General features: G+C 41.8%; 1 protein-coding gene across 2 annotated transcripts in view; it reads right to left on the bottom strand.

Annotated features, from left to right (window-relative positions):
* Window positions 1-8,412: 8,412 nt before the first annotated feature.
* Window positions 8,413-24,186, bottom strand: part of DEPTOR (DEP domain containing MTOR interacting protein) — a 136,262-nt gene continuing 120,488 nt past the window's right edge. Inside the window, exon 9 of one of the 2 annotated variants that reach the window (XM_040625796.1) lies at window positions 8,413-8,487. In XM_040625796.1, the coding sequence (XP_040481730.1) occupies window positions 8,437-8,487 (51 nt within the window). In that variant the 3' untranslated portion in view covers window positions 8,413-8,436. Of the gene's footprint in view, window positions 8,488-10,739; window positions 16,035-24,186 lie in introns of those variants that run through there. The other variant, XM_040625795.1, reaches the window with a different exon arrangement.

The following is a 24,186-nucleotide window of genomic DNA, read 5'->3' as shown; positions in this document are numbered from 1 at the left end:
GAGGACTGCTGGTGAGCTTTAGCCACCAAGAGATCCACTGCAAAGTGGGTAGAAGGTGATGTCTCTCTGTTCCAAGTTTCATCGTAAATGGCTGTGCCTTCCAACAATGGGGCTGAAGCAGGAGCCAGCAGCAGCAGAACTGGGAGGTTGGACAAGCTGGGATGGAAGGGATGTCCACCCCTAACATTTTCCTTCTCCCCCTTTTCTATGGAATCCTCATTTTCCTTTCGGTTCCCTCAATCCCCATTTTAAACTTGAGGTGCTCAGCGACCTTAAGGGCTCTGTCAATGGCTTTTTGGAGTAGGCTCACTTCACTTGAGAGGTGCTAGAGGCTCATAGGAACCTTGAGTCCTGGGGCCTTACATGTCACCGATGGACTATTAGACACTAGATTATAAAGGCATAGAGCAATCCAGCAGATTCCAGGGTTGCAGAGTTCATGATTTAACACTCTTCCCAGATAGTTGCAGCGTCCTCCAGCTGTGTTTTATATAGCATGTGTTTTATCTAACAGCTGTGTTTTGTGTTTTCATACTGCCAGTGGATTCGGCAACAAGCACTCTATAAAAGGCCATCACAGTGGGTATGTACAGTTTGTCTCCAAAAAGAGGTGTTCTCTTTGGAAAAAATGCTCTTCAAGCTATTGGGACTGTTGGTTCATAGTGGTCCTATGTTTTCGACACAGGAAGAGCATAGGACGCAAGGTGAACCAATAGTTGGAATCCATCCTTTTGTTCACTAAAATTGGTCCAGGGTTGGTCATGTGACACAGGCCAGATGACTTGGAGCTCTGGGGCAGGACATTTCATACTGAAGCCAATGGAAAAGCATCCTTTCCTCGCTGATTGGTAAGCTGTAAGAATTTGAGCCTGGCAGCTGTGCCCACTGTGACATAAGCTTATGTGAATAAAACCCACACAGGAGAAGGAGAAAGTAGAGAAAAGTAACAGCTACACAGAGTGAGATCCCTGGCAGCTTTTTAGGTTTTACTCACTCTGATTTCCTAACAGTCGCTGAGTTATGCCAGTTCCCAGTTTCCCTAAGCAGTTCCAGTTTACACCTGTTGCCCCAGCTTAATCATTAATACCTCCCTCTTACATTCTAGAAGTGTCCCAGGTGAACTATAAATCATATCATCGTTGTTCCTACTGCAACGTGTTTAAATAAAGCAATAAAGTCTTTTTTTCTCCTGTAACTTAGTTTAAGCTGGTTTTCTGTCACTTGCAACCAAAAAAAAACATCCTGACCGATCTATCACTCTTTTCTAAATTAATCAGGAAAACTTTTCACAGTACAACTCCTAACTCTGATCATTTCCACTTGCTTGAATTCTTTGGCAGATACTCGATTCTCTATCTGCTTCTTGGTGTCTATTTGTTCTGTGGAATTGACACCTTGTGCTCTTCCAAGCATACCCAACACTGATCGTGGGTCCCTTTACTCCACACTTCACCACCAAAGACCAGCATGACCCTAAGTGATAATGGGCTAGTCTTTATATATTGTGCTTCTCCATATTCCATAGTCATCGGCCCAGTTTGGGCTGGTATTTGTAGGAGATCTGGGGGAGGGTTCCTGTTGTACCCCTTCCCTTGCCTCAAGTCCATCCTGCTGGGTCCTGTCCATCGGGGCTGTTCCTTTTGCCGACATCACATCAAAGCCAGTTTCCAACACCCTCCAGCTTGATTCAGGCTCCAGCCTGAGCCTTTCTTCCTGATTTCATCACTCTACACTTCTGCCCATTCCCTTCTCTTGGCTTCTGGTTTTGTGACACATTTTTTCCTGCTCATGGCACATCCCACTATTCCAAACTTTCAGCAGTGTTTCTTTAGCTTTACATTTTGGTTCTTTCTTTTTTCCACCATCCTTTCTACTACCTATCAAAGGCTTTGGCTGATACATCATTCATTCCAGTTTGGTTCAATCTACCACTGAGATCTGGTACCTTATCATTAACTTGCAGGAAGCACTTCAAACTGATGAAGGATGCAGTTAAAAAATAAAAAGGTACTGGTCCTAGTCAGACACACCTGATTCACATCCCAGCTCTGCCATTATTGTCAGTGTGCCAACCCGGGCCTTACCCCCTAGCAGAATGACATGTTATAGCTTTCCAAAAACTCCTCACAGATCTATTTCATGTGTGAATCTGTTTTTCTGCTTTATTTGGTAATTAGTTATTTGTTCTCAAATAACTAATTTAAAACATATTAGTTTTCCTTTTCTTCAATACCACTGTATTAGAGTAAGGTCATTTATGCTACAATAACAAACCCCCAAATCTCAGCATCTTCAACAATACGAATTTGTTTCCTGCTCACATCGTAGCCTGATCTGAGTCAGGATGCTTTCTTTCACAGACAACTCAGGGATCCAGGCTCTTTCCATTGTGTGGCTCCTCTATACCAGAATCCTTCTCTTCTGGACCCATGGAAGAGAGAGAGAGGGAGTGTAAGATTTCACAGGATATTTTTATAGCCAGCCCCAGAAGTGGTGTATATAACTTCTACCCACATCCCGTTGGCCAGAACTGAGTCATGCTGTCCTACCCAAATGCAAGGTGAGCTGGAAAATGTAGACTTCTCAGGAAGAGGAAGCAGGATTGGCAAGTAAGCATCTAGTCAGTCTACCACAGTCACAGTTCCTAACTGGTGTGTGCTGAAAATGAAACTGCATGATGATATTATTTATATAATAAGTATAATGATGTTAAGCACTTAAATGACACGCATATTATAAGCTCTTCACAGGGGTTACCTCATTTAATTTAATGCTCACAACAACTTTATGAGGTTCCAAATGGCTGGTGTAGAAATAGCTGGCTGAAATGTGGTGGTAATGCCTGGTGCTGGTAATTATTCATTCCATTTCTGTGTGTCTTTTACATTCCCCAGGGCAACTGCCTAAGTTAGGATGTTAAAATAGTGCCCTGGTACCATCTCTAATGCATATGTCTGAAGATGAGTCATTTCGTTATGGAGTCACATGCTAGAGATTGTGGAGCACATGGAGATGAGTGGACTAGGGTCTTCAATGTTAAGACAAGACAACTGCATAAATACAGTTAATATGAAGAGGACAATTATAAGGGCATTAAGAGAAGTCTACTTGAATTCTCTGATTTCGTTGAACTGGGGTTGATTCACAAAGACATCACCTGGCTGATACAGACTAGAAGGAAAAGGTGGAAGATGTTGCTCATGACAAAAGATCTAGAACGCTCTTTCTTGCTTTAGTTTTCCCTCCCTCCTAATGCATTTTTGCTTTGTCTAGATGATGACTCTCGGCTCTATCCCCTATTTCAGATCCTATAACAGCAATAGATCTTTCTGTTGCCTAGGTGCTGATTGTTCGCTCTACTCCTGTGTGTCATCCTACGTGGACCCACCAACAGACAGAACCTCTCCACGTAGATTCTCTAGTGCTTCTTCCATCCAGTGGGCTTTGCACCCACTCTCATGTTTATGCCTGCCCCACCCCCGCCAGGTCTCCCATAGATAGAGTTCCACATTCAGTACGTGCTAGCAGAGGCTGCTAGAACCTGATAAGGAGAATTAACAGGTTTTAAGTCAAAATGGGGAAGAAAAGACTAGGAGAGAGGGAAAGTCCGTTGGTGGTTAAGGGAACAAAAGGCCAGGAGGATTAAAAGGAAATGCCTTGCACTCTTAACTCACGGTCAGCAGAAATTTTTAAAAAGGGAAGCTTTACTTGAATTCAGGGTCTAGACACTAACTGCAAAGGAAGTTGTCACCAAGAAAGGAGAGTATTAAGTGAGAAGCTGTATGTGCACTATTTTTATTCTTTACAGAATTCTCTTTGAGATACCAGGGGAAGATTCCAATTGTCAAATGAGAGCCAGTCTCTGTTCACGCAAGGGGTGGTCTCAGCCCGCATAGAACCCTCCAGTTGTCTGACCCCACCAGACTTGCCAAACAACCAATGCGTGCTTTGTTTCTGGACTTGCTCTTTTTCATATTAAGAGGTTGACATCATCCAAAAGCATCCACAATCTGGTTGATGGGAACAGAAGGCATTTCCAAAGAGTAAGAAAGAGGTACTTCATCCCGTGGTTGAACATGGCTGAAGGGGGATGTGTGCATTGTGCTGCTGCTTTACGGGGCTGGGAGCTGAAGTCAGGAAGCCCCCTCACAGTTGTATGCATTGTGTTAAGCAACCCTGAAAATGCATAGCTGTTGAGCTTTTCTCGTTCTGGGCACTAATGATCTTGGACTGTTAACAGCCACTTTCTCTCCTAATAAAACTCTGCCATCGTCAGTAACTTAGCTAGGATACCGAGGTAGCCTTCAAAAGCGGGATGACAGGTTCATATTTCTAAAGAAAAACTTGAACCACTTTTCTTGACCTCTAATTCGCATGAGAAAAGCACAACACATCTAAGAATGAAGAATTTCTCAGGAATTAAAAGACAGCAGCAGCTCTTACAGACCGCATTCAAATGCAGACTTCTTGTCCTTCAAATGTGTGTGTGTGCCTGTGTGTGTGCGTGTGTGTGTGTGCGCACGTGCATGAGTACAGAGTCCAGTCCTGGCCTTATAACCTAGTTCTTCCGCGTGGTGGAGGTTGTGGAAGGAAGGTAGAAGATCAAAAGTTGAATGGAGCTGATTGTGAGATGGACCGTCCGTAGAGCCGTTACTTGGGACAATGTGCATAAAGTCAATCTAACACTTAATAACGGACATCAAACACTTAGCATGTGCGTGGCATATAAAAGACATTCAATTTCTCAATCATTGAGAAATTCTTTCTAGAAGTCTGGAATCACAGGGATTTTGTCTTGATTCCTTTTATGGTGGGTCTGCGACCTTAAATGTCTCTCCCTCTATAAGAAGGAGGGCTCCTTGCCTCTCCTTGGTCCTTGCTGTGAGCCCACTTTCTCTCACTAAGCTCCAAGATGCCAGATTGAAGGTCTCCTGTGCTCCAGCAGATGTCAGTGTGGCCTCACTTGGAGGACCAAGGGAAACCAGGATACACCGGGTCTACCTGAAGGAATGAATGAAGAGGAGGGTCCGGTGTGTTTCACAGGTCATCTAAGAAAGGAGACCGGGAAGAGGAAGCATCAAGAGGATATCTAGGCCAATTCCCATTTTTGAAGGTACGCTATCAATTTGAAGAGATTTCTACAAACACATACTTTTTTAAACAAACATTTATTAAGAGATTACTGTGTGCTGGGTACATTACTAGGTCCTGGAGATACAGGATTCATTGTAGCTCCTTCCTATCCTCTGGAGCTCCCAAGTTACTTTTTGGCTGCCCACCTGTAGTGATTAGCACTTGACCTCGATAGCATAGGAGGCATATATTATTATGTGTTGAATGAATGAAATGAAATGCGTGCATGAAACAACAGTGTCCAGGTGTTTGTGTCCCAAAAAATATCTAAGAAGGGAGCTGGAAAAATGGCCACTACACCGCCAGTTTTGGAGCAAAGGAAACCCTAGGAATGAACCAGATGATAGGTAGTGATGTTGAGAAGAAAGAGGAGAGGAGGGGGAGTCCCTGAAGTGTGCAAGAGGATCGCAAGCTGTAAGGGCAGCAACCAGGCAAGAGGGATGAGCCCTGGATCATCACTGCTTGGGAGGGCGCCAGCTGTGGTCCCCCACAGCAACATCCAGAGAGTGGAGTGCTCTCAAGGGGCAAAGTCTGGCTCTAGATGGTTCTCTTGCCACTGCATGATGTGCCCTCTTGTGCTCTTGGACAAACTGGGTAGCCGCGGGAGGCAGGTACCATCAGCAGTCAGAATGACTGCTTTCCAGTCCTGGCCTCACCACTTGGCCGGTATGTGACCTCATGCCACCGACTTCACCTCCCTAGAGAGCTGGATTCCTTGTCTATAAAACGAGGATTTTACTAGAACCTACCTCATGGAGTCATGTGAGGATCAAATGAGATCATCCATAAAAAAAAAAATGATCAGAATAGCTGGTATATATTTAGAGTGAAATAAATATTAGCTATTATTATTATTAGTTTCTCTAAGACTGTCTCTCCATCCATAAAATGACAGAGTAAACCAGCAAAATTTACAAGGCCTCTTACAGATCCAAAAAAAAAAAAAAAGATTCTTTAAAAAAAAAGAAAGATTTATTTATTTGAGAGAGAGAGAGAGAGAGAGAGAGAGAGAGAAAGCACAAGTGAGCACAAGCAGGGGAAGGGGCAGAGGGAGAAGCAGACTCCCCACTGAGCAGGGAGCCCAATGCGGGGCTAGATCGCAGGACCCTGAGATCATGACCTGAGCCGAAAGCAGACCCTTAACCGAATGAGCCACCCAGGAGCGCCCCCACAAAGATTCTGATTTCTGATTTCATACTTTTAATCCCATTTATGTATTAAGATGGAAGTGTGTAGGCCACATACAGGTGAGCCGGTTTTCTTAAGAAGGAAGAAAGCAAGGAAGGTGGACGGGTAAGCAGAGATGTGAGTGGTGGATTACTGTGCGCTTGCAGTAAGAAACACCACGTACTTCACAAGTAAGATGGTATAAGGCCTCCTCCCATTCCATTTCAAGCACAAACAGCTCTAGAAACAGTTTTTCACTTTTTTTTTTTTTTTTTGAGAAACAGCAAATGCATAGGTGGGTGTGGAGGGTAGGGAAGGGGGGAGATGGAGAGAGAGAGAATATGAAGTAGGCTTCATGCCCAGTGCAGAGCCCAACCCGGGGCTCCATCTCATGACCCTGAGATCATGACCTGAGCCGAAATCAAGAGTCTGACGCTTAACCGATGGAGCCAGCCTGGCACCCCTCTCAGATCTTATGTAGTTCAGACTGGCTGAAAGAAAATCTGAAAACAAAACAAAACAAAACAGGGGTTCTTTGTCTAACAGACTCACTGGGCTGACGTTCGCAGACGCCAATCTTAGAGCCCACGGCACTTGTTTCCTCCGTTTCTGGTGTTCAGCTCCACACCTGGGAGCCTTCCCACTTAATAATTAACTAACCTTCATGTTCCCACGTCACATGCTCCAAGGTTTCCCCAGGTTCGGGAGTAAGGGCTCTCTATTCTCCTTCTTCACCTTTCATAGCGGCAGGAACATCCAGATCTTTCAAACTCTGGGCTCCTCTCACGGTTTTGGTACACACACATACACATCTTCAAAGTTGAGGTGACAGATCAAATGTTCTTCTTTCTTCCTTTCTCTTCCTCCTCGCTGTCCGACCCAGCCCGAGTCTCATCCACTCTGGTTGGACCTCAAGAGGTGTCCTCAGCCCCCTTCATACAGTTTGTATCATCCATCAGCCTTTGTGGACTCAGGCATTTCAGACTTCAGGGAGAAACAAGTTTAATATTTAATCCCAAGGGAGCAAGGGGAATGTAGAATAAGATATGGAGTCCCAGGAGGCAAAGAAAGAAGGTCACATCGGTTGAATGACAGGCAAAGGGAAAGGGAGCTGTCAAATCCTGGATGTAAGCACACGGGACACTTTGCCAAGTTCTTCACAGAGCGCTCCTTTCTTCTGCTCCAGGACATTCGTCAGACGTACAAGGCAAGCAGCAGCCTGTGCCTGCACGCCGTGCCTGCCCAGAGCCTGTGCTAACAGAAGCACGCTGGGGGGGCGCGTGGGGGTTCGCTTACATAATTCCCGCATGAATCTCCGAAGCCTCTAGACTTAGGAAGCTGCCCGCAAAAGACAAATGGAGGGATATCTCCATTAACGTTTGCTCAGGAAACCTTCGTAACTTCTTGATACTCACGAATGAGCTGCCGGTGTACCCTGAGAAAGAGCGTTTGCCTGGGAAGTAAGGCACGACGGCTGATTACTTTCACTGTTTCCTTAACAGGCTGTCAAACTGCCGGGGACCCGATCAGGTAGGAAATGGAGAATATGCAGTGTGGTGAAATTACTCTATATGAGATCTGGAGTTTCAAAGATCATGTTTGGTAAGTTATTTGTAATTTTTGGTTTCAAATTGAGGTAGCTATATAACCAAAGCAGAATGATTTTTACTCTCTCCCAACATACAGCCATAAATTCCTACCCAAGCTGCGCATGTCCTTGTTGCTCACTACCACAGGAGTATGGCCAAGGTGACAGGGTGGGTGACTTAATGTTCTCAACCGAATATAGCGATGATCGTATGTATTGCTCTAACCCTTCTGTTAGCTAGTCTATGGCAAAAACTAAAATGTCTATGGTTGGTGATGAAGATATATATATATAGACAATCTTGTGAATTAGCATGTGTCAACATGACTGATAATTAGCATATAGTAATAATAATAGCATCAGTAGTTATTTTTAAAGTACTATGTGCCAGCCACTGTACTAAGACCTTCAAATGTATTAACTAATCTTCATACTAGCCTCCTGAGATGATTCTATCATTTAAAAATGAGAAAACCAGACACAGGAAGATGTACTGAGAAGAGCATCGACTAACATTCTGGGACCCAGGCTCCAGTCCCACGTATCCATTAGCTGGCATGAGTTTGGGGCACATCATAACTTCTCCAGAGTTTTCTTTTCTGTTTTGTGGGCATAAAAACAAGAGAAGCATCCAGTTACTGATTATTTATTATGGATCAAGCACAAGGATGGATGTTTTACTCATGTTATCTCATTTACTCCTCACTACTGTGAGGACGGGGTCAGTGCTGTAATCCCCATTTTACAGATAAGGAAACTGATACCTAGAGAGGTCGAGTAACTGAATGTGCTCTTGAGCATGAGAATTGGAATCTGAATCTAAGTCTCTATGTCTCAGATTCCATGCTCTTAACCCCTATGACCTTTCCAGCCTTAGTACATTTGGACTTGCTGCTTCCTCTGCCTGCAATACTCTCCTGGATTTCTCTAAAGCAGGCTTAATCCCATTCTCTAGATACTAAAGCCAACAATCAGGTTTGCAAAGAGGCTTTTGCTCCGAGCTGTTGCACTGCATAACTCCAGGGGGTACTGATCACATGTACAGTAATGAGAATGGTGTCTCGCTGGAATTGAGGAACATGGTTTTTACTGACCACCCTGTTGAAATCCTGGTCATTCGCCATCACTCCATCTGGTTTCATTTACTTCTTAGCACTTACCCCTATCTAAAATGAACTATTTTATTTATATAACTTATTTATTATCTGTGGCTCCCAAGAATATGGAAGTTTCATATAGACAGGGACCTATCTTATCTACTGTTGTTTGCCAAAGATTTAGTAAAAGACCCATAGTAGTGCTTAATAATTATTTGTTGGATGTCCTTAAATATGTCATACTGACTTCCAATAATCCTTGCCTCATTGGAGTCACAGAGTTGTTATAGGATAAAAAGTTTCAAGACATCCTGGGCATCATGAAGATATTGATGTAGTGAGTTAGAATTACAAATTACCAATTATATTTCTATGCTATAAATTTATCAGCAAATTAGGACTCTCAGTATCATTGATCAAATAGACATTTGACAAAAATAAGAAGTCTCAGAATATCAAGGGTCGAAGGAGATAATGACAACATATATCACTTTCATATTTTGGATGGGAGTGTACAGTGACCCACCACTTTGGAAACTCATTAGATATGTCCTTGTTAAGTTAGTACTCACGTTTGCCATGACTCAGCAGTTCTTCTCCCAAGTAAATACCTAAGATAAATTCCTTTGCTTATTCCCAGGAGATGGTAGAAGAGCTCATAACAACCCCAGTGGAAACAACCCAAATGCCCATGACAAGAAAATAACTTGGGCTCTAGAAATTTTTTTTTAAGATTATTTATTTATTTATTTGACACAGAGAGAGAGACAGGCAGCGAGAGAGGGAACACAAGCAGGGGGGAGTGGGAGAGGAACAAGCAGGCTCCCAGCGGAGGAGCCTGATGTGGGGCTCGATCCCAGAACGCCGGGATCACGCCCTGAGCCGAAGGCAGACGCTTAACCGCTGTGCCACCCAGGCGCCCCTGGGCTCTAGAAATTTATGTAGCTGTGAGAAATGAATGAGTTACGACTACACGCAAAAATCTAGAAGAATCCTAGTCATATAATCCTGAACGAAAACATGCAAGTCTCAGAAGATTATATAAAACTTGATGCTCTCTCAAAAAAGTACATTTTTAAAAAAACTTAACAATTATGAAAACAAGAGAATGGTAAAGTCAACACTCACAGCTGTCGTTACTTTGGGTAAGGGAAGGTGGAGGACACGGTTGTGAAGGAAGACACGGTTAAACGTAAGTTGCTGTCAGTGTTCTGGTTCTTGGGTTACATGGTAGTTTCTTGCATTAAACCACCTGCTTCAACACCACGATTTCATATCCTGCCCCACCCCCACCCCTTCAATGAAGAGAACACTTCTAGGAGGCAGGCCCAAAGGTGACTCAAAGGATGAGCTGGATCCAGGGTCGTATCTACTGAGTTTTGTATTCCCAGGGCCTATATACACTGTTGATCAAGACATAGTCTCAGCAAGGTTTCTGGAAGGAAGGAAGGAAGGAAGGAAGGAAGGAAGGAAGGAAGGAAGGAAGGAAGGAAGGAAGGAAGGAAGGAAGAAAGTGGGAGAAAAATGTAAAGATTTTTGGTTAATATTGAGTGTAATCTAATCACTTACCCCTATACTTTACCCTGCTCCCACACATACTGAATCATGTAATCAATTTCCTAATTAGTTGAAAATAAAAAAGAACTAACATTCTCCCAGAGTAGTAAACAACGACATAACATTTTTCCATATGGACTATTCCATAATACTCATCAATACGGGGCTATGTAGGGAGAAAATGATTCCATATGAAATACAGTACAGAAAAAGCTTTTTAATGCACTTTTTTTTTTCCAGGCAAAAAAGCGTCAGAAAACATCCATCATTAAGTAGTGTTACAAATGGCACTTTCGGCTACATTAGAGAATTACATATGAGTCCCACGTGTTTTCTTGGATAGGTTAGTAGTAGAGCAACTTTATAATGCAACTCTTTCTTAGGATAAAAAACAGCTAATTTGTCCTAAAAGACAGGAAGAGCTGTAAACCCAAAGTCACCGTTTTAAAAATTTAACATTTATTTCCTACTATACAATCTATTTTCATGTTATAATTTTAAGTATTATGCTACAGTTCTTAAAAGGGAAAACATAAATTTCAACCTAATTTAAAAATAAACATATATATTAAGTACATATATTAATGCATTTGATAATATCCTATGCTAACTTTGATGACGAACCTCATTTTGGTATGCTGCAGATTTGTCCTTTTGGTGTTGAACTGAGGAAAAGCATATTACACCTGAAATTCTGCCTTCAATGAGTAAAACAATGCTCAGTGATATCAACGGATTCTAACCATTTGGCAAGACTCAAATGTTCCATCCAGAGTTATTCTGCTGAAACCGAAACAGGATTAATACTCAACAGGAGAGAGTAGTTAATGTCACTTTAAAATAGGTCTTGAAAGTTGACTATTGTCACAAATACCTGAAGAGTATTTGGAAATGTGACATTCCATTTTGAACGGAAAGCAATGATTTTTCAATTGTTAATTGTTAATTGCCACCACCCCAATGCACTCACCTTTTATAAGATAGCATGAAGGTGACTGCATCTAATCTACTCAAATGTGGATATCTTCTTCCTGTTACCCAACAGTTCACATTTAATCCCCTTACCAATTTATGCAACTATTTATCAGAGATTAATAGTAAAACATCACACAATTAGGACCAACCCAAAAGGCAACTGCTTTTTTCTCTCTACAACAGAAATAACAAACATGGCTTTCAAATTTCACCGATAACACATTTTACACTAATGAAGAAACCAAAGATTTCCACCTCCATCACAAAAACATAGACACACGACAGAAACACTTGAAAAATCAAAAGTATTTTCTCTGGGAACAAAGCCATTTCAGGGTTTCTAAGTTAGTGAAACCACACACACAATACACTGATACCCCCCCCCCACACACACACGAAAGAAAAGCTCTTAGGAATATTGCTTACTGTTAATTTAGAATAATTCTTGATGTTACATTTAGAAATGGAGTTCCTAAATTTTAAAACAATTCACCTCTTAAAATATCACACAAAATACTTATTTTTTAATGATATAATTTCACAATCCACGGCCTGAGTCCATTAAAATGTATCCCTTCACCTTCACAGGCAGACAGCACTACTTGGTTTTATGAACACCCCAGAGCTAAAGGCCTATCTTCACCACATTTGGGTCCACTACAGAAAGCTATCTTGTAAAGGACATATGATTAGAAGGCAGAAGACTGGTGTCTAACCCAGGCTCTCGCCCTAGCAAGCCTCACAAGCAGGGGTGAGCCACCCGAACATTCCACACCGCAGTGTGCTCATCAGGAAAATGAGGACGTGAAACTGTGCTCTCCATGGCTCCATATGGCCCCATTAGTTTTGTGTTTTCCAATTTTGAAGTTTTCTTTAGGCACTGGGCTTTAGGCACAACTTAATATCAAACTTCTACCCGGTGTGTGGTCAGTAATTTGCATCTGGAAAGCTGAGCCTTTCAATAACTAGGTAGCTCCTTGGTCCTTTATCCCATGAATGGTGAGTACCTACTTTTGGTGGGTTAACTGTAGCCACACATTCTTCGCAGCTCCTCCTATCAAAGGTAGAGTCCCTTCCCCACCTCTTGATTCTGAGCTCGTTTAGTGACTTGCTTGGACCGACAACACGCTACGGAAGTATCACTGGGTGACTCTCCGGGCAAGTCCACAAAAGGTCCTTGCAGTTTCCATTCTTACCTTCTTTGATCTTGTAAGGCCTAATGAGGACTCCTGGGAGCTCTGGGGAAAGGCCACATGGGATGGAATGGAGGCACCTCAGCCAACAGCGCAGGCCATCTGTGAGACACAGGCGCAGAGCCCTCCTAGACCACAAATGTTCGTGGGAACCCACCCAGCACCACCTGGACCAGTGGCTGGCCATGCCAGCAGAGCTCTGCCCAAACTGCCAACGTACAGGATCATGAGCACATAGAATGGGAGGAGCCATGTTTGGAGTGGTGTGCTAGGCAGCCATGGATAGCTGATACACTACTGTGTCACAAATGGTGCCAGGTGAAGGGAACACCTGGGTAACAAGACACAGTCCCATTCGGCCAATGCTCGGAGTGTAGTTAGGGAGACAGACATGTGAGGGACAACCCCAAAGTAATTATCATCTGTGCTGTAATCATAGGGGGTTGATTCATAAGGGCCCATGGGAATTTAGAGAAGAGGGGTCAAGCCCGGAATGAGGGAGCTGGCAATGGTTTCTCAGAGAAGACTATATCTAAGGGGAATTAATTGGACAGATTTCTCCAGGCAAAGAAGGAGAAATCATATTCCAGAGAGGAGAAGCTACATGTGGAAAAGCTGGAGGGAGCTAAATAGTGCCAGATGGGAATGGGAGCACTCACTTTAATTACCATGTAAGGAAGTTGGGGGGCAGTTGCTGAGGAGTAGCTAAGGTGAAGCTCTCTTGACCTTAAGTAGAATTCTCAAGCATTTGGCCTTTAAACTGAGGGTGCTGAGAGCCAAAGGAAGAAATAGTTCCTCCCTCCTTGCTTTCCTTCTTTCTTTCCTTTTCTTCCCTTAGTATTCATTTGACCAAAGATATCAATAACATTCTCTGAATCAAAGAAATTCCACAGGCAGGAAGCTGAATGGAGTAAAGAAAGACAGACGCTTCTCTGGAGCTTACATTGATAAAGGGAAGTGATATTATGCCAGGGCCCAAGATGATGGGCATTGGGACATGAGTACAAAGTACAGACGGCCGGCAAGAAGATGCCATCGTCAAAGCTGGTCCTCCTTCTTTTGTCACTTAATGAACACCTGAGCACAGGCAGCCTTTAAGACTCATCTTTTAAAGATGTCATAAAAACTTTTCGAGCTGAATCATAAGGTCTCCCTCTCACTAGTTGTGTGGCCTCAGGCACATGACTAACCTCTTGATGAATCAGCTTCCTCGGCTGTAAGATGGAGATAATAGCGATATTGACCTCACAGGTCAGTAGGAATAAGTGATGTATAGTTTTAGCACAGCACTGGGTACAGAATAAGCCCTAAACAGTAGGTCCCTAAATGGGGAAAGGCTGGGGGAGGGGTGGTAACATGGGCTCTAGCATTAAACAAACCCATGTTCGAATCCTAGCAGATCTCACAGCTGTGTGAACATGGAAGTTGAAGTTTGCTCAGACTTAGTTTCCACATCTGAGAAATGAGGATGATAATACCCTTCTTGGAGGGTTGGGTTTTTTTTTTAAGATTTTATTTATTTATTTGAGAGAGACAGTATGCGCACAAACATGGGGGAGGGCAGAGCGAGAGGGAGAAGCAGGCTCCTCCACTGAGCAAGAAGCCAGATGCGGCTGGATCCCAGGACCCGGGGATCATAACCTGAGCCAAAGGCAGACACTTCACCAACTGAGCCACCCGGGTGTCCTTGGAGGGTTTTGATGAATATTTAAAGAGATCACATACGTTAAGTGCCGCAGCACAAAGCCTGGCATACAGTATAAACACACATACACACAGACTGCTACTAGTTCCCAAATGTAGATCCACGGTTCTAATGTTAGACATTCTATATTACTGCAAAATCCTATTCTCTGACTAAAGCTAAGATCAGAAAAGTTGGATTACTAGAAACATATATATGTAACATCTTTAGCACGGTATGTCCATTTCATCAGTACCAATACATTATGATAACCTATCACAAAGAGAATGGCTGAGGTACAACATTCATATTTCACTTTGTTAATACGCGATAAGAAAGTAACCTGGTTGTTCAGAATGCATTATATGGAATAAAGAATCTGGCATTCCCTGACTACCTAATTTGGCACTTCGAGGAATTTCCTCTATACACCAAGCCCCCAAATGCATTCTTTTCTAAGCCAAAAAAAGGAACATGCATATATACAGTGAGCTGAAAAATGACAACACAAGACGATGTTTTGGTGAAAAATAATCCCGCCAAATAAGCAGGACATGTCATTCCTTAGAATATGTTACACGAGAAAGCTAGTAAAAATTCAGGCCAACAAGGCAATTTAATTTCAAGTTTTATCACATATGGGCCAAGCTCTAGATTACTTCACTTAAAAAGGAACAACTTCAAAGTGAAATCTTGCCAGAGGCTTGATATGTGTATAAACAAATTCCTCTGTTTTGACATTCAACATACTCTGGATTAATTCTAGAAAGCTTCTGTAGCTGATTGATAAGACAAAATTATTTAGGCTCGGAAAGAGAAAATAATCATAAGTAGTATCTCCCTACTTATCCCAACTATATTCATCACAAGTTTTTTTTGTTTTCTAACAAATATCATAATCAAAAACATATGTTAGAAGTTGATACTAAAGGCAGGCATTAAGAAAAAGTCATTTCTAAATGGCTTTTAAGCACTTGAATGCTTTAGAACCTTCTTCAACATGCTAGTTAACAGGTACTATTCCTTTGGATGTTGCTTTAATTTGAAGCTTGGTGAAATACAGATCCTTTCATAAACAGTTCCATGTCCATTCTGGTAACAGAACAATTTAAAATCTGTAATAACTACTCTATTGACTCCCATGAGGGGATTTTTAGCATGTTGCTGTTTTGGCCAGAGAAGCATTTCAACAACTTTCTGCGAACTAAGATAAAAAACAATGGCTGAGAACTACAAATAGAAATCGAGTAAGGCAATTCTACTATGTCAGGAAATTCCATTTCTCAATTTTTTTCTACACTGACGTAAATTGGTTTTTTTAATAAGATGATCTACCCGGTTCTTCCACATTCAAACAGTGTATGAAACTCAAATCAAGATGTGTATGTATGGAGAAAAGATTTGTGCGTCCAAAACCATCCATGTGTATGGAAGTCTTGTCATTGCATTGCTTTGTGTTGTCCTGGCTTTGGTCATCCTCAGGCCACTGAAGGGCCAGGATGTCCACCTGCTCAGCACTCTAACTCCTCCATGACTTCCATGACGATCGTCCGAGGGCCCGTCAGAATCAGATTGCTCACGGTCCGGTAGTCGACATGCAGCACATTGAGCCCATTTACAGAAACAACAAACTGACAGACCTAAAGGAAAAACAAAGAAAAAGTAGTTATTACTGCTCCTGCTTTTCCATAGACCTCTAATGAAGTCATTATGTATTTCTAACATCTAACATTTCTTAAAATACCCAGCTGCACCCAGCTGATGACAACGATTTCCAAGAATCTACACTTTTTCTGGAAGGCGATATAATAGAAAAAGCATTTGGCTTAGTGTTTCACAAAATTAGGATTAAATCCTAATTTAGCAATTTACAAGCTTAAACTAGATATTTAAATTTCTGAGCTTCATTTCCCTCAACTCTAAACTAGGAATTAATAATAATAATAATAATAATAATAATAATAATAATACGTACCTTATAAGATGTTTTAAGAATTAAATGAAGTGAAGTACATCAAGCTTCTACTGCCGTGCTCCGAACCAGTGGAGTACTCAATCCATTTTGACAGTCAGTGTTTATGGCTGTTATTCATTTGGACTCAATATTTAGGCAGACCCTATGGCCCACTGTTCCCAAGATAGTCCTCTTTTCCACCTACTGTTTTCGAATGATTATTAATAGTGCTCCCTTTCACTTGCCAAGGTGTCCCCATTGAGATGCTAAATTCCACACATTTCCCTATTTCCCAGCCTTGTGAAAGTGGATGAAGCCAACAAAGGGCAGCTTTTACACTAAGTATTAGTTAACCTGTGGTAGGAGAGAGAGTTACGATTTAAAAAAAAAAAAAGCACCACTCAGTATTGAGAGACCACAGCGAGCTTCATAGTGATCCACAGCTCCTGCCTCAAAGGGAGGTACTTCGCTTGAGGTTAGTGGTGGCATCAGACGCTGGGTACTTTCTTATTTAGCTGACACAAATTAACAGATGGTACATCTGTTGTGTGTCTGAAGAGGCGGACATTGGATATATGAGTAATTTATGTACCTCCAATAGAAAAATGGAGAGACACACAGATCTCCAGATGTCAGTGATAAGTATAGCTAATTAGCAAAACAGAATCAAACAGAATATGTCTTTACAGCGTCTGGCACAGAGTAGATACAATATCCCCAACCCCCAACGATATCGATGTCCTAATCCCTGGAACCTCTGAATATTTAGTTTACATGGCAATGGGGAGCTAGGGTTACAGATGGAATGGGTTGCTAATCAGCTGATTTTAACATCAGGAGACTACCCTGAGTCATCTAGGTGGGCCCAATGTAACTGCAAGCGTCCTTATGAGAGGGAGACTCGAAAGCCGAAGGCAGAAGTAGATGTCACAACAGAAGCAAGAAATTGGAGAGAGAAGAGAAAGGGGCCAGGAGCCAAGGGATGCAAGTGGCCTCTATTAGCTGGAAAAGGCGAGGCAGTGGATTCTCCCCTCTGAAAGCCCAGAAGGAATGCGGACCTGCTGACACCTTTAGACTCCTGACTCCAGAACTAAGGCAATACATTTTCTTTGTTTCAAGCTGCCAAGTTTGTGTCAATTTGTAACAGCAACAATAGGAAACCAATGTAGTAACTCAATAAATATGCATCGTTGAATTAACTGAATGTATAAATGCATCAAGCAAAAAAGCACAACTTTGATTGAGCCTGAAGGGTTTCTTGCTTCTTATAAATTATCCCCTCACTGAATAGGAAAATAAGAAAATAAAAAGGAGGAAAGAAAAGAATACAAAAGGGAAGAAGGGAGAGAAGATCGAGAGATGGAAGGGAAAGGAGACTGTCTGATTGAGATTGATTTAATGTCTCCCATATCTGTTGTTATCATCATGTTTCTTTACAATGCCTCGGTTATTAATATGCACACCCGATTGTTAATTAATTACTTTAGTGTTGATGACTCAAAGAATGGAAAATATGAAAATAGTTTGAAAATCACCATTTCCTTTTCTTATATTCTGAGTGGGTAATAACAGTATCAGCTCAAACACTATTGATATAATATAAATAATATGAATTATAAGTTTTTAAAACAAAATATATTTTAAATATGAAAATAAAATAAAATATATAAAGTAAATATGATAAAACACTGTATTATTAAGTGTAAAAATACCTATACCTATTCCTCAAACCAAAATTGGAAAGTATTAGAAGGGCAGCTATGGATGGAAAAGATGTGGGATTTGGAAAAGATATGGGATTTGGAATTCAATGATAAGGATTTAAGTCTTTGGCTCCTTTGTTTGATGACCTTCATCAAGTCATGTCTTCTCTACCATGTCTCAATTTATAAAAGAGGCTTAGGTAAACATGCTTATCTGCACGGGCTCAAATTAGATAATGAATTTAAAACCTCTTTGCACATGTCAAGCACTAGACTGCTGGTTTCTATGAACTCCATTCTCTTTAAAAATACCCACTTCCTCTGCGGTCACATGCAAAACAAAATGGCAAGTGGACTGTGGTAAGCAAAGTGGTTATTTACATAATGAACACTTGCTGTTGTCATGAACCTCAATATTTTCCACTCCCAACCTATATTGCCATGGCATCTTTGTCTATAAGGAGACCACACCATCACTGTTTCTCCTTGACCATTTCCATAAATCTGTCCTCATGGATTCAGGGCACATCTTGTACAGAATCAGCAGTTCTCAACCATGACTGAAGTCGTGGTCATAATCAAAGTCATACTAGCAGGTTACAGTCCATCCTGAATGAGCCACAGGTAATTTGCAGGAGGGCAACTGAGCACTAATTTACAGTAGACATTCGTGCTGCTTTGTTTTTTCTGCTCCAGCATACTCATGAGCCAAAGAATAAGAGAAATTCCACTCCCCCCTGCTGCAGAGTGCTAACTTTAGACCTGGGTCTTTCTTTCCTCCAAAGGGATGAATAAGTAGCCTTTTTTCAGTTGCCAAATGAGAAGGCAGTAGCTGCCAGGTGAGCCCACGCTCCGGCTAACCCTTCACGGGCTCCCTAAGGTGAGATGTGTCTCTGCATCACCAGGGATTACTTTTAGCATTTAGTCTCAACCGACATTGTATTCTGTCTCTCTCACATATTGGTTGTTTGTTTTCATTGACCAACACTTAAAAAGTAGGACATTTCCACATAAAAATCCAGGATCTGGCCTCTCTGGAACAATCTAAGGCTCTAATAACACCGGGTCATAATGGCCACTTGTCAATGGCTAAGTAGGGGCTACCTCTAGTAGATGTTCTCTCATTTGCCATGGTCCACACCAGTTCCTGTTTCCCTGCCACCTAGTGAATGGACATTGGAGTCTATAACCCCTTGATCTGGGGCACCAGAGGGAAAGAGCTGAAGGGAGGGAGACTTGGTGCTTCAAGAACTAAAGGATGCCAAATGTCTGTCAGCTGATGAAAAGAGAAATAAAATTTGGTACATTCATATCATGGAATATCATTCAGCAATAAAAGGGAACCAACTACATGCTACAACATGGATGAACCTTGAAAACATTATGCTAAGTGAAAGAAGTCAGTCACAACAAATAAGTCCATTTACATTAAAAGTCTAGAATGGACAAACCCAGGGAGACAGAAAGTAGATTAGTGGTTGCCTAAGGCTGGGGCACAGGGAGGTATGGTAGTAACTGCTCATAAGTATAGGGTTTCTAGCCCACTCAAATAGTAACCAACTTGCAATCCTCAAAAATATTTGTTTTATTAAGAAAAAAAGTATAGGGTTTCTTTCAGGGGTGGTAAAATATTCTAAAATTGATTGTGGGGATAGTTGCATAACTGTGAATATACCAAAAATAAGTGAGATATACACTACATGGTATATGAATTCTATCTCAACAAAGTTGTTATTAAAAAGAACTGGAGGGAAACGGGAGCTGATGCAAACAGTGCATAGATTTCTGTAGACTGGAGAGGGTGGTTGCAGGATTGGCTCAAAGATGGGCTCTTACAGACCTCCCGATGATTACAGGGGCTCTTGCAGGCTACAGAATTGGAATGGTAAGGGCTGTGATTGGAGGATGGGCATTCAGTGGCCACTGTTCAGGACCTATGCCCCGGAGTTCAGGGGTGGAAAAGGGGCAGCCTTCAGGGCCAGCTGGACAAGGAGCACAGGCAGCACAGTGGTCAAAGTCCATGTTATTGGGCTGCCTAAACCACAGGATGGGGCTGGGGGACCTATAATCCCAAAGGGGAAGAGCATGGGCAATGGGACACAAAATAATATTATATTGGACTTGTCATCAACCCTGGTGAGTGGTGACTTGGACTGCACTTAATTTTAGAAAAAGGTGATTTTGGGGCCACCTGGGTGGCTCAGTCAGTTAAGTGTCCAATTCCTGATTTTGTGTTTTTGGTTTTTTTTGTTTTTTTTTATAATAATATTTTTTATTATATTATGGTGGTGACTTGGACTGCACTTAATTTTAGAAAAAGGTGATTTTGGGGCCAACTGGGTGGCTCAGTCAGTTAAGTGTCCAATTCCTGATTTTGTGTTTTTGTTTTTGTTTGTTTTTTTTATAATAATATTTTTTATTATATTATGTTTTTGTTTCTCAGAGTCCACAGTCTCTCTGAGATCACTATCTCAGGATTGTGAGAAGGAGCCTCACATCGGGCTCTGTGCTCAGCGGGCTGTCTGCTGTGGATTCTCTCTCTCCCTCTGACCCTCCCACTTATACTCTCTTTCTCTCTAAAATAAATAAATCTTTAAAAGAGAGAGAGAGAGAGAATCTCAAGCAGACTCCACACTGAGCACGGAAACCAACATGGGGCTCAATCCTAGGACCCTGAGATCATGCCCTGAGCTGAAACCAAGAGTTGGACCTTAACTGACTGTGTCACCCAGGTGCCCCCATAAATAAATGTTTAAAATTTTTTTCTTTTATGGTAGCTGGTTTCTATCACTGGCCACCCATGATCACCAGTATAATGCTTATGAACAAACGGAGTCTCGAAGAGGTTATTTGCTCAAGGTCACACAACGAAGTGCCACATCTGGAATTTGAACTCCATATGACTCCACAGCCCCACATAAATACACGTTTATAAGGTACAATGTATATATGCAAGTTTGAGGAATGCAGAGAATAGTAGAAGACACATGTTTTTTCTCTTTGCTTAACCATTAATTAAACAGTCTAGGTCCACTCAGATACTTGTGACACTGATGTTCAGGGTCTTCCAGCTTCATAAGAAGGTTTTTACTCAGTTAATATTGGATTGCTTTTGTGCCATTTAAAATCCTGAACTTAGATATTTATTTCAGTTTTTTTTCTTGCATGATAAGGAAAAAAAAGCATTCCAAACATTTATCATGCTTGTATTCAAGGTAGTATTTTTGGAGTCAGGCTGTTTGTAAAAACGTCATCTCTCCCTAAGTGAGTCCTCACAACTGCTGTGGTTCCTGCAGTTCCAATGTCCTGTTACTAAAAATGTGCAAAATGATCTGGACAATGCAGGTAGCATCATGCAACATCTTCAGTTACAATGGACTTGGAATTAGCATCTATGGTACGCTATGTTCTACAAATAAACACACGTTACAAGTAACCACAGGAAGCACACCGCCTGGGAAAGATTTTTTTTTCTCTTCTATATTAAAAAGCACACACATACACAGAACATGTTGACAACCTCTGAGTAGATCTATCCTAGGTACATATTACCTCCTACCTAGGGTCAGGGAACTTAGATGCTACCCGCAGGCGGAAATGAGAATTTAAGTGAGGGTGTGATGCTTTTCTTCTGCTTATAATTATCTGTATCAGATCTGTTTTCAAAGCTTTTATGGCAATTCTCTCATTTCCCGGTTCACAGAAAAGAGATCAATCATGAGCTCCTGGAGCTGCTCTAAACTCATTTCCTCCAAGAACGGTAGTACCTTGACTTTATAAAGAAGGGATATGGAGGATGTCATCCTTAATGAGAAGGAAGAAGCACACCTTCCTAAGTCATACGTAAGTGATTTCTGAGCAAGGAGGCAGTGGAGAAAAGTCCTAAAAACCACTGTAGGTCTGGTAAGAGTTAAAGGGAAGACAGGAGTAGGACTCAGCACATTTCAGGGTGTGATCAGCTTGGGATGAATACCTAGGCTGAACTCCAGCTTCCCTCCTGATAAGGAGCCAAACCAACGAAATAATCTTGCCTCTTAATTCCTCTCCTGTGCCGGTCCTGGCAGATGCCGGATAACCCTACAGATGGATTGAGTGCCCGTGGGATTGCACAATTGCACATTCGTCCTTGTATGGCTAGGGTTCCATCACAATCATTCAATTGTTATCCAAAGTGGGAGTGAGGTTGGAAAGAAACACTACACCTATGGTTACGTAAGTGTCTTCTTACTGCCATGGAAATCTGCACTCATCAAGACACTCGCATCCCTGAAATGACTGCACTCGTGTGAAAGCTACTCTGGCTTTTTTCTCTTTTTTCTTTGTGTTCTTGAAGGAGGAAGGATTGGAGGGTAAGCCTGCTTCGGGCTTTCCCTCAAAATAACAAACCTTTTAGCAAGACAGAGACCGAGAGATAAAGTTTCAATACTATGATTATAATATTAATTGATACAAATTTCAAAAGTAGGCAACTAACCTGTGATCTTAGAATTCTTGGGTAATAGTTTCACTAGTAGCTCATTTTGTAATAAATTGAGATGTGCCTAAATTGTACATTTCTATATAGTGCAATAAAATTGTTTTGACTCTTACCTTTATAATGCACTAGTAATGGGACTTTGGACAATTTACAAATTCCCTGAGTTGTACTTTACTCATCTGTAAAATGGGGATCAAGTTTATTATGAGGATCAAATCTGATTAAGTACTAAGCCCAGTGTTTAATACCAATGAGACATTAAATAAATACTGGTTTTTCTCTTCTATCTCTCTTCCCACACAATCTCTCCCCCCAAATAGCCCCGTGAATGCAGATTGTTGAAAGGAAGACATACCAACCATTGCATGGTACACACCCAGGAAAGCCACTTTGGGTTCTGGTTTGGGAGATGGAAATTGATCCTGAATTAGTTTTATTTATTGAGATCAAATACTAAAAATAAAAATAAAAATCAATACAGGGGGATAAGAGAGATTTTTTTCCTTAAGCTAAGAGAATCCCACAAGGATAAAGAATGCAGAAACCACTGTAAACAATCAGCATAATTTTAAAGGCAATCGAGTATGGAATTCCTGAAGGAATCACTGGTCCTGTCTGTAGGATACTCACTTTAACAAAGTTGCTACAGAACTAAATTAAGCTGAGTCAAGATGTGCTAGTTACTTCTATAGAATGAATTCCTTACATCTATCGAAAGCTTTACGTATATGAAAATATTCACATTCAGCAAGGATAAAACTTAGGAGTTTTAGACACTGCTGTTGTAAATAAGTTGTGTCTGTATTTAGTGCATAATAGCCTTGACAGCAGAACATTGTTCTTGGGAGGAAAAAAAAAAGAAAAGATTTGCAGCTGTATGTTTAGTCCCATAAATCGCTCCACCAAATATGCAACTGGCTGGAGAGTGAGTGGTGTGGGAGGAGGCAGAGATCCAGTTTTTGGACAAACACAGGATTCTCTCTCCAGAGAATTAGTGTTCCTCTAAGTTCTGCATTTACCAGCCTGCTATATGGCTCTGTGACGTCCGCAAACAACAGACTGTGCAACCAGCCTTGAAGGAAAGTCAAGGATGTGGAAGAATGACTTTCCCAATAAAACAACAAAAAGCAACACTAAAGAACTTTTGTTTCAAATTGAGAAATTCCAAGTGCCTGCTGGTTTCAAACAGAATCTGCCCCCTTCCAGCCCAAATCGACCAAAGGTCTGCTTCAGACCCAGGCTCACTCTTAGTCCACTTTACTCAGCTTGGGGGGGAGGGGCGGCAATCAAGGGAGACCGTGGTGTACTTCAAGGAGTGGGAGATACGGGGTCCACTGGACTAAGATTTCCAAAGTTAGGATGAAAATTTGCCTTCCAGGGGGTTCTCTCTGGAGATGGGGCTGAGGATGGCTGGAAGATTTGTGGCCTGCCCTGGGGGTTCATGTCACTTTCCCACACACTGCTCTTGATTGCACTGGGACCACCTCCAAGATCTGCTTGTGCTGAGGACAGGCAGCACGCTCTTGACCTGGTGGTTCCCAAGGTTGTAAGAAGTGCTCAGGCAACGAAGAGAAGCCATGTACGCACATTATAACCACAAGATTCCTTGGACTTCCTCTGCTACTGAAGGAAAGGGATCTGTCATCTGGGAGCCTTTG

This window comes from Ursus maritimus, unplaced genomic scaffold (assembly GCF_017311325.1).
Source record: "Ursus maritimus isolate PB19 unplaced genomic scaffold, ASM1731132v1 scaffold_9, whole genome shotgun sequence".
Taxonomy (NCBI): Eukaryota; Metazoa; Chordata; class Mammalia; order Carnivora; family Ursidae; genus Ursus; species Ursus maritimus.
Note: the sequence above shows the minus strand (reverse complement) of the source record. Positions and strands in the feature narration are given on the sequence as shown.